The sequence below is a fragment of the Abramis brama genome, assembly GCF_963993115.1.
Source record: "Abramis brama genome assembly, chromosome: 9".
In the NCBI taxonomy this organism is placed as follows: Eukaryota; Metazoa; Chordata; class Actinopteri; order Cypriniformes; family Leuciscidae; genus Abramis; species Abramis brama.
In genome coordinates, this window is record NC_139971.1 from 26,305,488 (window position 1) to 26,323,762 (window position 18,275).

Sequence of the window (18,275 nt, forward strand, 5' to 3'; positions counted from 1 at the left end):
GCACTAAAAGGCCAGTTTAGATGGGTCTAGATAGATTTTTAAGAGACTTTGAAATCCACTCCATATTTACCAAGCAGAAGAGATGCATATATGTGTTAACAGTCTTGGATATTATGTTTACAATACTGGCTCTTCTCAAGCATTGATTTGAATATGTGATGATGCTTTTGTTCTGTTTCGCAGCCATTCAACAAGTCCAGTGTAGAATATGAGGCCAACTGCATTTTATCACAAATGACTAAAGAAAGGGATATGGAAAATTGAGCCAGTCTGACAATTGATTCTTTCATATCCATTATTTCTAGATCAAATAATACAACAAGACTTTGCCATTACAGTGTAATTCCAGCATTTTATTTGTTACAAAAAGTAATGAGTTTTGTGTGCCAATTTGATGCATCATTTATGGAATGAATTTCATGAGAATGAAACCTTCTTTTACACATTCCCTTCTCATTATTATGAAGATAACCGAACCATCAGACGGTTCATGCAGTGGAACTCAGATTGGACTGAATGGCTTGGTGTCATTTATTTTAAAGAAACAAAGTCTAATAGTTATTAATTTTCTGTAAAGGGAATATGTACTATATGCAAGCCCTGGAGATCATGTTTTGAAATTGATATGAGAAGACTTGCCTTTTATCAGCACATAACTAAGAATGTATCTCATGCTTTTTATACTTTGTTTTAATTGGGTAGAAAAGGGATAGTTATTTTCTTTGCATTAGAATAATTAGTTTTACATTCTGTACTATATTACAGCAACAGTATTTGCCTGACCTCAACTCTATTTTTTAAACATGCTTAGACTTGTAATTCTAGATATTACTTGACTGTAAAAGCTGAGGGATGTTTGCTCTTAAATGACCTTCATTAACCTCAGATAGCATTAACTATTGCATATGTTGTCGGACCTTTGGAAATTGATTGGTCATTGAACATTGATATTGGTCATATCAACAAATTCTAGAAATTTTGTCTCCAACTTTCACCTTTTCCCCACATGAGATCTTTATAGTGCTGCGGATTTCCCAGAAACGGGTCATTATAGGCCAAAATGTCTCAAATATTCAAGCTCATTTTAACTGTCTGAACTTGGAACGTTGGAAACCGGGTTTTCGGGCCACAAAGCAAAGATTATGAAATTATGTCTGTAATAAATGGTGTAAACAAATATTGTTCTGATACTTTCAAGTGTCATAAAGTTATGTTCTTATGTAAAGTTCTTTTACATAATAAAGTCATTAGATTTAAAAGCTATTAAAGTCTAAAGTGCGAATCTCTTGTTGTTTTTGCTCACCAAGGCTGCATTTATTTGATCAAAAATACAGTAAAATATTAACGTTGTAAAATAATATAATTTAAAATAACATTTCTATGTGAATTAAAGTTAATTTTTCAGCATTCCTCCAGTCTTCAGTCACATGATCCTTCAGAAAGCATTCTAATATGCTGATTTGTTGCTCAAGAAACATTTCTAATTTTTTCAGTGTTGACAAGTTATGCTGATTAATATTTTTGATGAAACCGTGATAGATTCTTTTCGTGATTCTTCGATGAATAGAACGTTCAAAAGCACAGCATTTTTTTTTCTTCTATTTTTGTAACAATGTTTATCACCATTTTTGATCAATTTAATGCATTCTTGCTGAATAAAAGTTAGAATTTCTTTGAAAAATGGGTTTTCTTAAGAAAAACATTTGTGTTCTTCCATTTGCACTACTTTAATGTGTTTCCACTGTCATAGAAAACCTGGATAATAGCTCAGCTTCATTATCAATATTTCATTGGCAAGAAATTTCTTTTTGAAATCGTTTTGCAGTAATAAAAACGTCTGAAAAAATATGTATTGGTCAAAATGGTAGCCAGTCTAATTTCACTGTCAATGTTGCTTTTAACTAAATTATTCTTGAAAACGTTTGTTGTAACTTGGTTTGTTTTTGTATCCCGTTTTAATAAATCAGAAGAAAATAATTCATAAATGCACAAACTTACAGTAACTAGGCAAAAACTTTTTTTGATACAGAAATGGTCATTGAAAATCACATACAATTTGTTTACACGTTGAAAGCTGTGCAAAAGACTGTCCAACATTGTTGATTTGATTGAAGTTGTGAAAGTTTGCCAAACTTGTGACATCCAATAGCCAGAATGTAATGAACTGTCCACGAGTACTGCTGTCATTATATGCTCTTATGTCAGCGTGTCTTCACTTCTGATGTACTCTCCAATATCAGCCTGGTGGAAAACCACAATGGACATGGGGTCGACCTTCCGACACTCCTGTGTGGTCTTCGCTGCGACCCCAAAGCCCTGAAATGAGACCAAGACAGTGAGTGCATACAAAGGTCACTGAATACTTTTCTTAACATGACAACAGTTGTTTCATCTTGAGGATTTTCAAACAAAAAAGTCTCACCAGCGGTACATCAGACATTGAATACACCACCACTCCTTGGTACTGCGACGTGTTTTCTGTGATTCTCCCCAGACCGGATTTCATGATGTGATTTCCATACAGGAATGACTGTTCTGATCCAGGCTTCACCCACACCTTAAACTATAGAGGCATACATGAAGCAGATTACATTATGAACTGAGACATACTATGTATATGAACCAGGATTATTATCGTTAACTAAAACTATTAAACATTACTGTTAATTTAAATGAAGCTGAAATAAAATAAAATATATAAATATCCGTTGAAAAACTTAGTAACACTTTATAATAAAGTTGTTCCAAACCTGAATGAGTTTCTCTCTTCTGCTGTACACAAAAGAAGATATTTTAAAGAATGTTGGTAACCAGACAGTTGACGGCACCCATTTACTTCCATAGTATTTTTTTTTCCTACTATAGAAGTCAATGGGTGCCGTCAACTGTCTGGTTACCAATATTATTTAAAATATCTTCTTTTGTGTTCAACAGAAGAGAGAAACTCATACACCCTTGACAACTTGAGTGTGAGTAAATGATGACAGAATTTTCCTTTTAGGGTGAACTATCCCTTTAATAAATGCTGTAGATTGTGGAAGTATTGTCCATTGTTAGTTCATGTTAACTAATGTAGTTGACTAATACTAACAAACTGAAACTTATTGTAAAGAGATACCAAAAACTTGAACGAAAATTTGAAATGTTGCCTTGGTAATAAACTTAAGGTTTGAGTTGAAGCACTAAAATTATTACCTGGAAATAAATAAAACTTAAAAACTAAGGCGCTGTTTAAACAACACCACTTTCAACTAAAAACTTTTAACTTTTTATGCGTTTTGGCTGTTAATTTACGCCAAGAACGTTTTGGGGGACTGAAAACGCAAACTTTAAAAAAAAAAATGGGTTGCAAAGTGCACGTTTATGAAAACAGTACCGTTATCGTCTCTGTGTAAACTACAAAAACGTCATGCGCATGTTTATTATGGGTTCAGTCTATAGACGCATAGTTGATAACGATATTAAATTGGTTAGTCAGTTATATAATAAAGGAGGAACACTTTTTTCTTATGATGAATTCCTTTCTTATTATAAAATACCAGTCACTCAAAAAGAATTTGCAATGGTTTTTGGTTCAATCCCTTCTGGTACACAAATGCTATTTAGAGGTATTGATAAAGACCATTCTCCCGGTTCAGTGTCTTTTGATGTTACTAAATCCTATGTTGGTCAAATTTGTTTTTCATCATACCTCAAGAGTAATAATAGAGCTATTTGTACTCTTTTCCAAAGAGAAATTGTTACTGTACCTTATATCTTGTCTCACTGGGCCTCCTTATTAAATGGAAAATTTGCTGGAGGAAAGTGTGGTTATTACCACAAAAATATCATCTTAGAAATAAGATTAAAGAAGTTTCTTATAAACTTATTCACAGATTTTATCCAGCAAGTCATTAATTACAAAAATTTAAAAAAGGAATAAATGTAAATTGTACTTTTTGTAATGAATATGAGGAAACTGCCTTGCACTTATTTTGGCACTGTACATACTCAGTTACACTATGGGGTAAGGTCCAAAAGTTTATTAGGGAGAATATTCAGTGTTTAAAACATTTTTCACTCTTATGGGAAAATGTACTTTTCGGCTTAACTGACTATCCTGACCAAAAAGAACAGTACTTTTACTTAATTAATTTACTTATTCTGTTGACCAAATTTCACATTCATAAGTGTAAATTTAGCAATAAAAAACCCAATTTTATGGTTTTGCTAACTGAAATATGTATTTATATTGACAGTATCAGAGACTCTGTGAATAAGAAAGCTGTAAGAACTTTGAAAATTTGTAAATTTTACAATTTATTTATTTGATTTTATATATGTGTGTATAATACTTTCCTCCCCCTGGCAATTGTTTTGTTTGTTGTAATTTGTATTTCCATCTTTTTCTGTTTCTTTTTCTTTTTCTAAAGACAGTACATTACGCGTTTACAGGCAGCAGGCATCTTGGAAAACAGTCTCGACTAATCAAGTCACGAACGCCGCGCTACGTTATATTTCACAAACGTAATTCCTATTGACCAGCTCACTTAGCACGGCGTTCGTGACTCGATTAGTCGAGACTGTTTTCCAAGATGATGCCTGTAAACACGTAATGTACTGTCTTTATAAAGTCTCTTCTTATTAAACTGTCTGTACAGTTACAAAGTTCTCAATGCTTCTGTTTGCATGTAGGGACCCTCATTATGCTACCGTGTTAGTGTGAGGCTATTTTGAGCCTTGTTAGTGGTATTAACTAGCGATTTACTTTTACTTACTCTGTGCCCCATATACTAGCGTTATAAGCTACTCTGTTTTTAGAGATAAAACTCTTTACATTCGATTTTCATGAAAACGCATCCCAGGGAACGATCGACTCGGTAACCATGTGTTAATTACCCCTAGGTTCATTTTTCACCGGAATTGTCCTTTAATAATGTAATGTTGTATTAAGTAATAATGTAATGTAATGTTACAAAATACATAATCAGAATGAATATTTACCTTAGCATATGGTGCGAGGAAATCGAGAGCTGTGATGTGCAGACGGAACTTCTGCGTCTTTGTGAACTTCCCAAAACACGTGCCAACGGATACCAGTTTATCTCGGGAGATATTTGTAGCCAACTTCAGGATTTTTTCACTAGATTGGAGATGATGTCAATAAAGATTACTACTCAATCACATTCATATTTACATTATTGCTACAATAAAGACCCCATGAGTGTAAAACTGGACTTCTGTGTTTTTTATTCAAGTTAAGTCACCTTGATTTATGTAGCGCTTCATACAATACAGATTTTTCAAGGCAGCTTCACAGTAATAAACGGGAAAATAGCAAACTTCATCAAATGAGAAATTCTAATTCTGCAGTTCTACAAAGACAAAGTGACACTATTCAGCTCAGGTCAGTTGTAACTGTACACCTGAAGGTTGATGACATAAAATTATTGCAGCCATATGCATTAAAAACCCAAAGCAAACTCTTTTTAAAAAGGAATTGGAAATTTCACTAGGACATTTTTATGGCGATCACTTTTAAATTCACATTTAACAGATAATAGACATTGACAACCTTACCTCATATAATATACTCGATCATTGTGAAGTCTGAAACAGTAAGTCCCGTCAGGCCGATCAATAAGAAGTTTGATGTTCTCCCCAATGCTAGAAACACAAACAAATTGGGAATACTTAATTTAATTTTTAAAACTTTAATATTTAATTAAAAAACTTCAAGTCTAATTTAAAATAGTTTTGGGCTCTATGGTGCAGCATAGACAACATTTCAAAAATAATGATATTAATAAAATAAAAGCAGTAAATAATATTAAAATACCATGTAAATCATATCAATGTAAAACACTGCAAAACATAATACAAATAACAGTAAAAAAAACACAACACCACATCATAAACCCATCAAATAAAATCCTCACAACAACGATATTTCCTAATATATATATATATATATATATATGATTACCTAAATAAACGTCAATCTAAAAGTGTAGAATATTGTACCATTTTTTTTTTTTTACACATGACATGATCACACAATCTGGCTACACTTTTGTTAATAGATCCCTGCTCTAAATGAATCTTAACGAAAAATGTCACTTACTATTTAGAGAGTTTCTCAAACATTGTTTTTGTCTCTTCGTCTGTTAAAGGACGCATCATGAAGTGAATAATTCGTTTTTCTTAAAGAAGCTTAAAAAACCCTGCAGCTCCCACAGACACTACGCAAAATCCACGTGGGTTCTGTCCGTCGCACAGTTGTGACGTCGAATCTTTTAAATAAAGTTTTTTGTTGAGTTTTGAATCAACAACACTTCCCATCATGGCTACCGTAGACGTGGAGGATGAGAGTATCCTGGTCTCGGTCTTTAAAGACAGCTTTTCTGAGAACTGGAGAGAGAATCCGGACTTCGCGGCGTATCTGTCGCAGTTGTGCTCGTGCGGCGTGGATGAGTTAACCCGGGAGCCGGAGCGTCTGTCTGAAGAGCGGGCTCAGATCCTGCAGCAGACCCGTGAGCTGGCCTTCACCAACTACAAGACGTTCATCAGGACCGCGGACTGCACACAGCACATCTACACTGACTTCAGCACTGTGGAGAACTGTCTCTCGAAACTCTTGCACAAACTGCCCAGCTTTACTGAGAGATGCAGGTCTGTACTTTACTCTCACTGTCAGGAAGGATGATTGACAGACTGACAGATTTGTTAGACAGGCTCTCTCTCTCTCTCTCTCTCTCTCTCTCTCTCTCTCTCTCTCTCTCTCTCTATTTAACAAACATATACATTTAAACCTAATACATTTAAACCTATAACAATGTACTACTACTTTCAAATAGTCACAAAACATGTCCATATTTGATCTATTTTCATATTAATGTACACTACTACCATTCAAAAGTTTGGGGCCAGTAAGATTTTAATATTTTTTTTAAAAACAGTAGTATTGTGAAATATTATTTAAAAAAACTGTTTTGCTATTTAATGTATTTTAAAATGTAATTTATTACTGTGATGGTAAAGCTGAATTTTCAGCATCATTACTTCAGTCTTCAGTGTCACATGATCCTTCAGAAATCATTATAATATGCTCAAAAAACATTTCTTATTATTATCAATGTTGAAACCAGTTGTTCTGCTTTATATTTTTGTTGAAATGATCATTTTTTCCCCGGGATTCAGTGATGAATTGAAAGTTCAAAAGAACAGTGCACTTTTGATCAAATGAATGCATCCTTGCTGTATAAAAGTTATTTTGAACGGTAGTTTACATGCATGTTAAGCTTTAAACAAATGTACATCAATAACTTAATGAAAGTTATCATTTGATGTTTATATTATTTTTGGATTAGTCCCATGAGAAAAAAATGCAATACAACAGCAGGAGGCAAACGCATTAGAGTACACTATAAAACAGAAATGCTTGCTGTAACTGGTTTCTGTTTTCTCTTATTTATTTGCAGAGGTTTTATTAAGGAGGCTGAGGAGATCAGCATCAGCAGGCGTATGAACAGCCTGACACTGAATCGACACACTGAGATCTTGGAGATTCTGGAGATCCCTCAGCTGATGGACACCTGCGTTCGTAACGGATACTACGAGGAGGCGCTGGAGCTGGCCGCTTATGTGAAGAGACTGGAGAAAAAGCATTCATCGCTTCCTGTCATTCAGGTACATGGAATACTGCACTGCACCTTTAATTGAAGATGTTTCTTCGTTCTTCACTTTATTTTCTGGAAAATAAGTCGCACCTGACAATAAACAAACATTATAAACACTATCATGTATTTTAGTTGCTAATTTTTAATTGAATGGTGTTCAGAACAGTAATGGAAAAAAAAGTATAAACCAACAAAAATTATAGTTGAATTCATTATAAACAACATCTATTATTATTCTATTGGGCTCACTTCGTCTCTCATTCTGCACAAATCTAAATGTGTGTGCTTTACACATGTTTTCTGTGCTTAAAGTCAGAATGAAACGGAAGTTGCTAAAGTCTTTTATCTCTTATTGTGATGTATATCTGAGTGAAACGGCTTAACAAGAAAAAAATGTAGGGCAGATTTTGTTTATTGGGAATTCATTGGCTCATTAGATGGATGTGGTTTGCTATTGGTCGATCTCATGTGAGTGACAGGTTGTCCCGCCTTTGTGCCAGTAAACACGTCATCAGAGAAGAGATGTCACTGCAAGAGGGAGGGGAGGTTATTTTGATTAAAGATTAAGATGCATATGAATAAAAAAAGCAATGATAATGATGTACACGGGTAAATTATTAATCATAAATAACGCAATATTCCATTAAAAATAAGAATTGTCAATTTTGATTTAAAGGTGCATTGTGTAAAATTTAGGAGGATCTGTTGACAGAAATGCAATATCATATACATAACTATGTTGTCAGTGTTGTATAAAGACTTACTTAAAGGAGAACTCTGGTCAATTTTAACAGTAGTCGATTGTCGAGTTCACGCGCGTGATCATAGGTAACTAAATCTATGCGCGTGAACTTGACAATCGACTACTTTGGACTTCGTCCGAAAACAGGATGTAAATACAGGTATGTGCGCTGGCTGAATTAACATCATTTTTATTCATATCTTTCACATCTACTGCAGTCAGATTCACCCGTGTAAACTCTAAAGGAATCACTCACATGACCTGTGCACTTGTAATGACACATCAAGGATGTTAAGAGCCTAAAAGCAGGTTTAAAACTTGCCCCATTGAAGTCAACAGGGTGCAAATTTTAAAAAGAGGATAACACGGTCTAGGCAACACCGATTTTTGTCGTTGTTCTCTGTATTGACAGCACTCCAAATTTACAAAAAAATGACCGGAGTTCTCCTTTAATGAACCGTTATGTTTTTATTACCTTAGAATGAGCCATTTCCATCTACATACACCGCGGGTCTTTTCCATTGAAATGCGCCGACATGTTTCTACAGTAGCCCTAAATGGACAAATGCGTTTTGTCACTATGTTGTTCTTCGTGCAAAGAAGCTAGCTAAAGTCAGCGAATAAAACTCTGACACAATGATGAACAAGTAACAATAATATTCACAATAACATATTGTTTTACTGAATAATTAAGTAAACTTAATTTCTTAATTTGTTTTTGTAAAGAAACCTCATTGCTTAACTGGCTACTTTCTGCTGTCTCAGACGACGACATCTTTTCCTGTCGGCCACTGTAACTTCTGTTGGTTGCAATTCGTCCCTCACCACTAGATGGCATTAAAATTACACAGTGCACCTTTAAAGGAACACGCTGACTTTTTGGGACTTTAGCTTATTCATTGTATCCCCCCAGAGTTAGATTAGTCCATACATACCCTTTTCATCTCCGTGCGTGCCGTAACTGTCTGACGCACCCACCGCTAGCCTAGCTTAGCACAAAGACTGGAGGTAAACAGCTCCAGCTAGCATACTGCTTCCAATAAGTGACAAAATAACACCAACATTTTCCTATTTACATGTTGTGATTTATATAGTCACAGCGTGTACAAATAACAAGGTCAGAGAGAGAATATAGTTCCCAGTATATCTGAGAATATAGTTCCCAGTATGTATACGGTTAGAAGATGGCTGTGTCTCATGTGACCTTGTTAGTTGTACACGCTGTGACTTTACAAATCACAACATGTAAATAGGAAAATTATTATGTCACTTACTCAGTGGTGTAGTCTACGTGATACGCAGGTATACGCCGTATACCCACTAGAAAAGGCCAAGGATTTGCGTATACCCACTTAAAAAAAGCGTGAGGATACGTATCAACTTCGTTTTGTGTCAGAACTTTCACACTTTCATTCATAAATTCACCCCGTCTGTGTTTGCGAAGCGACGGATCGAATCGCAGAATCCAGTCACAAATGGAACTTGCTATATAAAGCAGAACGTCACGGAATTTGGCTATTTTTGAATGAATAAATCAAAAGTAGCTGCTGTACAATGAATCAAATCTCGATATGGACTAGTGTCTATGAATATTAAAGCTAAAAGAGACTGCAATTGTTCTACGCGTCTAGGAATGAGCGCTCAGTGTGTGCTCCACTACACACACACACACACACACACACAGAAGCACGCGTGACTCACGCTCGTGGTGTTTTCAGCGTTTTACTGTACTGAGACATGATGTAAGCTACACATGTGCATTTCATCGCAGAGCTGCTATGAGAGTCACTTGATGAGAATTTCACCATTTCATTTGATAAAACTATCGTCATTCATTCGTTTCATATACACACAGAAACTGTTATGTCTTTACGACAACCTGTCAAAATAAAAGTTCTGTATAACTTGAAGAAATTATAACAGAAATATATTACTATTGCACAGAGTATACTTCAGGCCTAATAATAATAATAATAATAATAATAATAATAATAGTTTATTAAAACACACAGAAACTCAAATGTCTACAACCCACCAAAATAAAAGTTCGGTCAATTAATTAGATAGAAATTGCACAGTAAAATGTATTTTAAAATAAAAATTTTTTTCAAAAACACCATTTCTAAAAGTAAATTTGTATTTGTGCCTATAATGTTTTTTTTTTAAAATTGTTGAAAATTGTCAACTGATAAAACCTGTGCTTCAGGGACCATATTCATATAACATCTAAGGCTAAAGGTAGCTCTTAACTGACTGAGTTAGATGGTGATTAACACTAAACAGTAGAAAATCAGTCCAGTCTCCCCAGCTGTAAATGTCATTGGCTGTTAAAGTCTTGTGTTGCTTATAATAAATTGACATGTTGATAACACTTAGTATTTCATAATGCTCTCAATTGCATGTCGATGCATACTGTATGCATTAGTGAGTGTGGTGGTGCTTATGGGGTGACGCTCTGGGATGGGTGAGTATGCGGCGGCGGCGGCGGGGGGGGGGTTATGTTAGAGTATACTCACTACAAAAAACTAGACTACACCACTGCACTTACTGGGAGCAGTATGCTAGCTGGAGCCGTTTACCTCCAGTCTTTGTGCTAAGCTAGGCTAGCGGTGGGCGCGTCAGACAGAGTTACGGCACGCACGGAGATGAAAAGGGTATGTATGGATTTATCTAACTCTGGGGGATACGGTGAATAAGCTAAAGTCCCAAAAAGTCAGCGTGTTCCTTTAATGGTGACTTTAATTACATTAGAAAAGTTGTTTTGGAATACAAGTCGCAGCAAGTTTCAGATGATAAAAAAGTGACTTAAATTCCTGAGAATAAGAATTAAGCTATGATGGCGCCGGTGTACGTGGCATGCCGTCTGATGTCTCTGCTACTTTGTGCTATTTTTGTGCTTCTATCTGCATCAAACTGCTACTCGCTTCTGGTTTATGATCGCCAGTTACTTCTGGATATTCGAGACTCTTTTGTGGCCACATATAACCCAGAGTTAAAAAGCTCTGTGGCTGGTTCACAATCCTGCTCTCCAAACTCTACCTGGGATATTCCAGAGTATCTGTGGCCTCATGGTGTTCCCCGCAGAAAGCGCCGCAGGAGACGCGGCAAGCGCGGAGGGGTTGCTGTCAAACTGAAAATGGCGCTACACGCCGCCCGCGCGTCCAGCTTCATCTCCATGACGACGTGGAATCTAGGCGTTGGACGATGCGCTGGTTGGCGTTTGCTCGATCCACCTGTTCGCTGGCTTCGGACCATTCTCCAGGACTCTCATTCGACGATCCCCTGCTACCCTCCGATCCGTATTCGCCGCGGTGGAGCTAATCTACAGAATCTTCGATCTTTGAATAGAGTCTTCTCTCCCGCGATCTCTGACTCGGTACCTTCCAGGATGGCTCTGATTAATGCTCGATCGCTAGTCAATAAGACGTTCATTTTAAATGACTTTTTTACTACCCACGCATTGGATTTTATGTGCATCACAGAAACTTGGACGAAGGTTGGTGATTTAAGTCCTTTTGCTGAGCTGATTCCGGCAGGCTGCACATTCTTTAACTCTCCGCGCTCTTCTGGCCGCGGGGGTGGTCTAGCGGTGATTTTAAAAAACAGTTACTGTCGCTCTGTTCCGTCTTCAGTCTACAGTAGCTTTGAAGTACAGCTGTTGCGACTGGAATTTGACGATCCTGTTTTGTTAGCGCTGTTGTATCGCCCCCCTCACCTAGTGAAAGATTTTATAAGTGAATTTACTGCTTTTATAGGTGAATATGTAACTAATTACAGCAATATTCTTCTGCTTGGGGACTTTAATATTCATGTGTGCTGTCAGTCAAAACCTCTAACAATGGAGTTTTTAAATCTCATCATTTAACATGGTTCAGTGGGTGAAAGATCCCACTCATACTCATGGTCACACTCTGGACCTGGTACTCTCACATGGTGTTTCCATTACTGATGTTCAGGTTTTTGACACTCTGATCATATGACTGTACTGTTTTCTATGTCCTTTCCTCCTTCAAGATCGCACATTACTCCTACTGCACAATGGACTCGCTCCTTTTCTCCCTGTTTCCGTGATGAATTCACTAACACCTTTAATGAGGTGTGTCTGTCTCTGTCCCTGGAGTCACCCTTACCCGACTTGGATGCTGAAGAACATCTTAGTCTGTTCAATACTGTATGCTCCGAGGTTTTAAATACCACTGCTCCTTTAAAAGCTAAGAAGTCAAAACCTAAGACTGAACCATGGCTCAATGATACCATCCGCTCTCTGAGGCGAGCATGTAGAAGAGCAGAACGTAAATGGAAAAGTGATAAGCTACAAGTTTCTTATGAAATGCTGAAAAACTCCCTCAGTGCTTTTCAGAAAGCCATGATGTCTGCTAAGTCTAAGTATTTTTCTAATTTAATTTAAAAAAACCATCATAGTTCAAAAGCCTTATTTTCTGTGTTAAATTCTGCTCTAAATCCTCCTGTAAATGTGATTTCAAATCCCTCAGTATCATTATGTGAAGGTTTCTCAAGGTTTTTCTGTGAGAAGATCACCTCTCTAAGATCTCAGTTACAACCTTCTGCTATTGTCTCACCTGAACTGGGTTGTTCTTCAGCCATATGGAGCGTCTTTGACGCAGTTTCTCTTCTGTCTCTCAGAGAAATTGTTGATCACTTGAAACCTTCCTTCTGCTCTCTTGATGTTCTTTCTCCCCGTATTTTGAAACAAATTTTTGATTCAGTTGGAACAAGTTTGGTGTCTTTTGTGAATAAATGCTTGAGCACAGGAACTATCCCTGATAGCCTAAAACAAGCTACCGTTACACCTCTTCTCAAGAAACTTTCACTTGATGATAGGGATTTTAATAATTTTCGACCTATCTCGACACTACCTTTTATTGCAAAAGCATTGGAGAAAACGGTTCTCAATCAACTCCAGTCTTTTCTTAGCTCAAATCAAATTCTTGAAACTTTCCAGTCTGGTTTTAAGCCTCTGCACAGCACCGAGTCTGCTTTATTAAGGGTCTCTAATGATATACTATTAGCGACTGACGCTGGTGACTCGGTGATCCTAATAATGTTAGACTTAACCTCGGCTTTTGATACAGTTGATCATAAAACTCTTTTATCCCGACTAGAATATTCTGTGGGCATCCAGGGAACTGTCCTCAGTTGGTTTAAATCATATCTAACAAATAGAAGTTTCTCTGTTAAACTTGGTAATTTTTCTTCCTCGCCTGCCAAACTCTCCTGTGGAGTGCCGCAGGGGTCTATTCTCGCACCCATTCTTTTTTCCCTGTATTTACTTCCTCTGGGCAACATTTTCAGAAAGCATGGTGTATCATTTCACTGCTATGCAGACGATACACAAATTTATTTGCCTCTGAAACGCAACAAAGATACTGCACTGAAATCTCTTTTTGCATGCCTAGAAGAAGTAAAAATGTGGTTTTCTCAAAATTTCTTATTTCTGAATGATTCCAAAACCGAGGTTATAGTCTTTGGCCCCCATGACAACTTTAATAGCAGTAACATTGATCTGGATCACCTCTCTCCAACTTCCTCTTGCATTAAAAACTTAGGTGTTTTCTGGGATCAGAACTTCAAATTTGAAAAACAAATAAATGCGGTGATTAGTTCTTGTTTTTTCCAGTTACGTCTTCTCTCTAAGATCAGATCCTCTCTTTCTGAGGAAACCTTAGAGATTGCTGTCCATGCGTTCATTACATCACGGTTGGATTATTGCAACTCCCTCTACTATGGCATACCCAAACACTCTATTGCTCGTCTCCAATTAGTACAGAATGCTGCTGCAAAAAGCTATTTGTCCGAGCTTCTCTGTCCACATAATCCAACACGAAACCTGAGGTCTGGTGATCAGAAACTTTTGTCTGTCCCCAGATCACGGTTAAAGAATAGAGGAGACAGAGCCTTTGCGATTGCTGGCCCTAGGCTGTGGAACAGCCTTCCATTTTCCATCAGAGCGGCTCAATCTCTAACTGTTTTTAAATCCTCTCTTAAAACCTACTTTTTTTCTTTAGTTTTTAATACATTATGAGCTTTTGTCATGAATGTGTGATTATGTTTTGTATCTTGTGTATTGTTCAGCACTTTGGTCAGCCCTGTTTGCTGTTTTTAAATGTGCTATATAAATAAATACAAACTTGAAACTTGAGAATACAGTATACTGTTGTGCTGTTATTTTTCTAAGCGTTTCTGTCTGTTTTGAAAGTACTAACACTTACGGTTTTCAGCTGGTGGACTGTAAAAACAACATAAATATTTATATTAAATAATGTTCCTGTTTGTCTTCTTTTAGGGAATTGTGCACGAGGTTCGATTGTCAGCTCAACTCATGCTGAACCAACTTCTTCAACAGCTGCGGAGCAATTCACAGCTCCCAGTGTGTCTGCGCGTGATCGGCTACTTGCGCAGAATGGACGTTTTTACCGAAGCCGAGCTGCGCGTCAAATTCCTGCAAGCCCGTGGGAGTTGGCTGCGATCCATTCTCACCGCAATCCCAGATGAAGACCCGTACTTCCACATTACAAAGACCATCGAAACCTGCCGCGTGCATCTCTTCGATATTATCACCCAGTATCGTGCCATCTTCTCCGACGAGGATCCGTTGCTGCCGCCCGGAGATCAGGCTTTGAATGAGAGCGCCATCTTTCACGGCTGGGTGGTGCAGCAGGCGGCACAGTTTTTGGAGACCCTCGATCGGGACCTCCAGCGTGGGGTGGGAAGCCGCTTGGATTCTCTACTTGGCCAGTGCATGTACTTCGGCCTTTCATTTAGCCGGGTCGGGGCGGATTTCCGTGGCCAACTCGCTCCCATATTTCAGCAGGTTGCCATGGACACGTTCCGGAAAGCTATTCAGGAAGCGGCGGACAAGTTCCAAGAGGATATGAACTCGTACACGCTGATTTCTTACCCGTCGATACTTGGAAGCACCATTCCGCCAGCGGTCCCGAGCACCCAGCCGGGCACTCTTCAGCCCCCCATGGCCTTGCTGGATTTCCCACCCCTGGCCTGCTTCCTCAATAATGTCCTGACAGCCTTCAATGACTTAAGACTGTGCTGCCCTATTGGACTCGCACAGGAAGTTAGCAGATGCGTTGAGGAAGCCCTTATCAAGGTACATAGGGACATGTGGGATGTTAATTATTATACTACAATAAGCTATTTAAATATATAAGTCCTTTTTGTTCACCAAGGCTGAATTTATTTGATCAAAAATACAGTGTAGATGGTAATCTTGTGAAATATCATCACAATTTAAAATGGCTTCTTTCTATTTGAAATTGATTCATTTTTATTTTAAAATGTAATTTATTCCTGTGATCGCAAAGCTGAATTTTCAGCATCATTACTCCAGTCTTCAGTGTCACATGATCCTTCAGAAATCATTATAATATGCTGATTTGCTGCTCAAGAAATGTTTCTTATTATTATCAATGTTGAAAACAGTCAAGCTGCTTAATTTTTTTTTGACTATTTTTCAGGATTCTTTGAAATATTTACTTGAAATATAAAAATCTTTTGTTACTTTATGAATGTCTTTACTGTCAATTTTTATCAATTTAATGCATCTTTGCTGAATAGTATTAATAAAAGTATTAATAAAAAAATAAACAAAAATCTTACTGACAAACCACAAAACAATAGATTGACTGAATTCAAATGAAAGGAAAAAAGTTTAGACATATTTGCTTGGCTTCCTTGTAACTATTCTTCTGTTTTGACGTAAATCCGATCTAACAGCGTTATTCGTTTCTTATCAGGTGACCAAGCTGATCCTGGTTTTCCATCGAGCCGAGGAATCTGCCTTCAGTAGCCGTGAACGGGAGTTGTTCGTTCAGTTCTGCTGTGCATTTGCTGAGGACATGGTGCCTTTCTTGAACCGATGTCTTCAAGTTCTCTTTCCTCCAGCCCAGCTTTCACTCATTCTAGGTAAATATCCACTGGATAAAATCGAGCACCAGCCAACATTTTTCTCACATTACAAAAATAAAACATGATGTTGACTTAAAATGTTATTTGTATTTGTAGGCGTCCCTCCAACCCAGGTTTATAAGTATGGCAGTCTAGGCTGCATCAGTGTGGACACGGTTCTGGAGCCGCTGGAGTTTATTCTGCCCCAGAAGGAGCCTGTGACCGCTGTCATAGATCTCTGCACTGATCTGAGCAGCCTGACCACAGCCGAATCCGATCCCTCGACTGCAGTCAAACCCGGAACAACTCTAGAAGAAAAGCCTGTCTTTTCAGAACAAGAAAAGCCTGTGTCAGCATCTGATCCTTGTCTTTCTCAAAAAGAGAACATTTCTGCTGAATCGGTCACTACAGAGCAAAACGACCCGACCCCAGAGCCCGAGCTGACCTTTGATGTGCAAGACTTACCAGATGATTCATCCACAACAGTTAGTAATGTTGAGGAGATGCTGTCGGAATAAAAAGCAACAATTGCTGTATAGTGTGTGATGAGTGTTAGGTGTCCTAAAAAATTAAGCTTGGTTTTGATAGCAAATAACCATCTGGGTGTGGTTTGCAATTTTATTGGCAACTTTATTTTGGTGAAGGTAATAATGTAATATATTATGTAATTAAATATAATATTTAAATTGAGGAAATATGTCGATTGAATCTCAAGTTTTTTTACTTAACAGTGGTCCCAAAAAGTATTTTGACACTTAAGTCGCACTTAAAATGTCTGAATGTCATTGCATTGTAATGCCTTTTGCTTTGATGGTTTTATTTGAAAACAAAATTATAGCGCAAGCACTTTAAGCAAAACATTTGACATGAAATACCGTTCAAAATGAAGACAAAATGAATTGTGTAATTTTCTGTTTATTTGTGGTAAGTGGAACATTCTCTGCTTTCTGCCAAGACACATGTTTGATTTGATAATTTGAGACTTCACACACCCATGTGTGATTAGTTGACTAACATCATTGCAAAAAAACAATTATCTGTGAATAACTATATATATATATATAGTATATCTGTGAATAACTATAACTCTATATATATATATATAAAACCTAGTTATCTGTGAAAAGCTTGTGCACTATTTGCCTACAGATGCAACATTAAGTTTAACTTAAGTGTTCAAAAACATTTTGGGTCTCATGTATGTGCTTGTAATTTACTCGGTTGACCTCTTTTGTATGTTTTTTATTTACCAGGGTGTTTAGGGGGGGAAAGGTTTATTAAAATAAAAACATTCAGCCGTTTCTGATATTTGGATATTCATTAGAACAAAGCGAAGGTGTTTTTTTTTTTTTTTTTTTTCACCCCACCAAATCCCGATGAAACAGCAGTTTACATTGAATTGCTGTTTGTCTTTGCAAAGAATTGGACTTTTTTTTAAATCAAGATAAGAAAAGCAAGTTATTAATGGCCGGTTTCACAGACAAGGCTTAAGCCTAGTCCCAGACTTAAATGTATGTTTGAGCTGTTTTAACTGAAAGCAACATGCTTTAAAATATATCAGTCTCATTATATTCATTATATCAAATATATTTTGTCTCAAGATGCACACCAGTAATGTTTATTTCTAAGGCATGTTTATAAAAATAACTTAATGTCCTAATTGCACAAAGGCCTAATCCTGGCCCTGTCTGTGAAACCGGGCCTAAAAATCAGCACAAAAATAAGATTTCCATATCACAATTTGGTAAGACATTACAATAAGGTCTTGTTTGTTAACATTAGTTAATACATTAGCTAACATAAACTAACAATTATCAATATATTAATAAGAATCGATTTGTTCATGTGTTCACAGTGCATTAAGTAACATCAACAAGTAAAACTGGATTTTAAAAATGTGTTCGTAAATGTTTTTTTTGATGTTCATTGTTAGTTCATGTTAAGTAATATAGCTA

The 18,275-nt window shown here is 36.9% G+C and overlaps 3 protein-coding genes across 3 annotated transcripts in view; 2 read left to right on the plus strand and 1 right to left on the minus strand.

The window, feature by feature from the left end:
* The window catches only part of zdhhc7 (zDHHC palmitoyltransferase 7), a 13,312-nt gene extending 12,044 nt beyond the window's left edge, over positions 1-1,268 (plus strand). The window contains exon 8 of the mRNA XM_084124527.1: positions 1-1,268. This exon is cut by the window's left edge and continues 2,084 nt beyond it. The gene's annotated coding sequence lies outside the window, so the exon portion shown is untranslated.
* On the minus strand, positions 272-6,265 carry nip7 (NIP7 nucleolar pre-rRNA processing protein). Its single transcript, XM_084124528.1, has 5 exons — positions 6,104-6,265; positions 5,560-5,646; positions 4,984-5,122; positions 2,423-2,563; positions 272-2,316 (listed from the first exon to the last, which is right to left on the minus strand). The coding sequence occupies exons 1-5, from the start codon at positions 6,160-6,162 to the stop codon at positions 2,197-2,199; spliced, it is 546 nt and encodes a 181-aa protein (XP_083980654.1). The 5' UTR covers positions 6,163-6,265; the 3' UTR covers positions 272-2,196.
* A 34-nt stretch (positions 6,266-6,299) lies between these two features.
* Positions 6,300-17,012, plus strand: cog8 (component of oligomeric golgi complex 8). The gene is made up of 5 exons (XM_084124525.1): positions 6,300-6,651; positions 7,461-7,668; positions 14,705-15,523; positions 16,170-16,338; positions 16,438-17,012. The coding sequence occupies exons 1-5, from the start codon at positions 6,323-6,325 to the stop codon at positions 16,836-16,838; spliced, it is 1,926 nt and encodes a 641-aa protein (XP_083980651.1). The 5' UTR covers positions 6,300-6,322; the 3' UTR covers positions 16,839-17,012.
* The last annotated feature ends 1,263 nt before the right edge of the window (positions 17,013-18,275 follow it).

Bases quoted from the DNA above. Each gene is read 5' to 3' on its own strand.
- nip7 (XM_084124528.1), bottom strand. From the start codon at position 6,162: ATGATGCGTCCTTTAACAGACGAAGAGACAAAAACAATGTTTGAGAAA. The intron at 5,647-6,103 runs GTAAGTGACATT...TTGTGTTTCTAG, and splicing joins TTTGAGAAACTCTCTAAATA to CATTGGGGAGAACATCAAAC. The intron at 5,123-5,559 runs GTAAGGTTGTCA...TCTCCAATCTAG, and splicing joins GATCGAGTATATTATATGAG to TGAAAAAATCCTGAAGTTGG.
- cog8 (XM_084124525.1), top strand. From the start codon at position 6,323: ATGGCTACCGTAGACGTGGAGGATGAGAGTATCCTGGTCTCGGTCTTT. The intron at 6,652-7,460 runs GTCTGTACTTTA...ATTTATTTGCAG, and splicing joins AGCTTTACTGAGAGATGCAG to AGGTTTTATTAAGGAGGCTG. The intron at 15,524-16,169 runs GTACATAGGGAC...GTTTCTTATCAG, and splicing joins TTGAGGAAGCCCTTATCAAG to GTGACCAAGCTGATCCTGGT.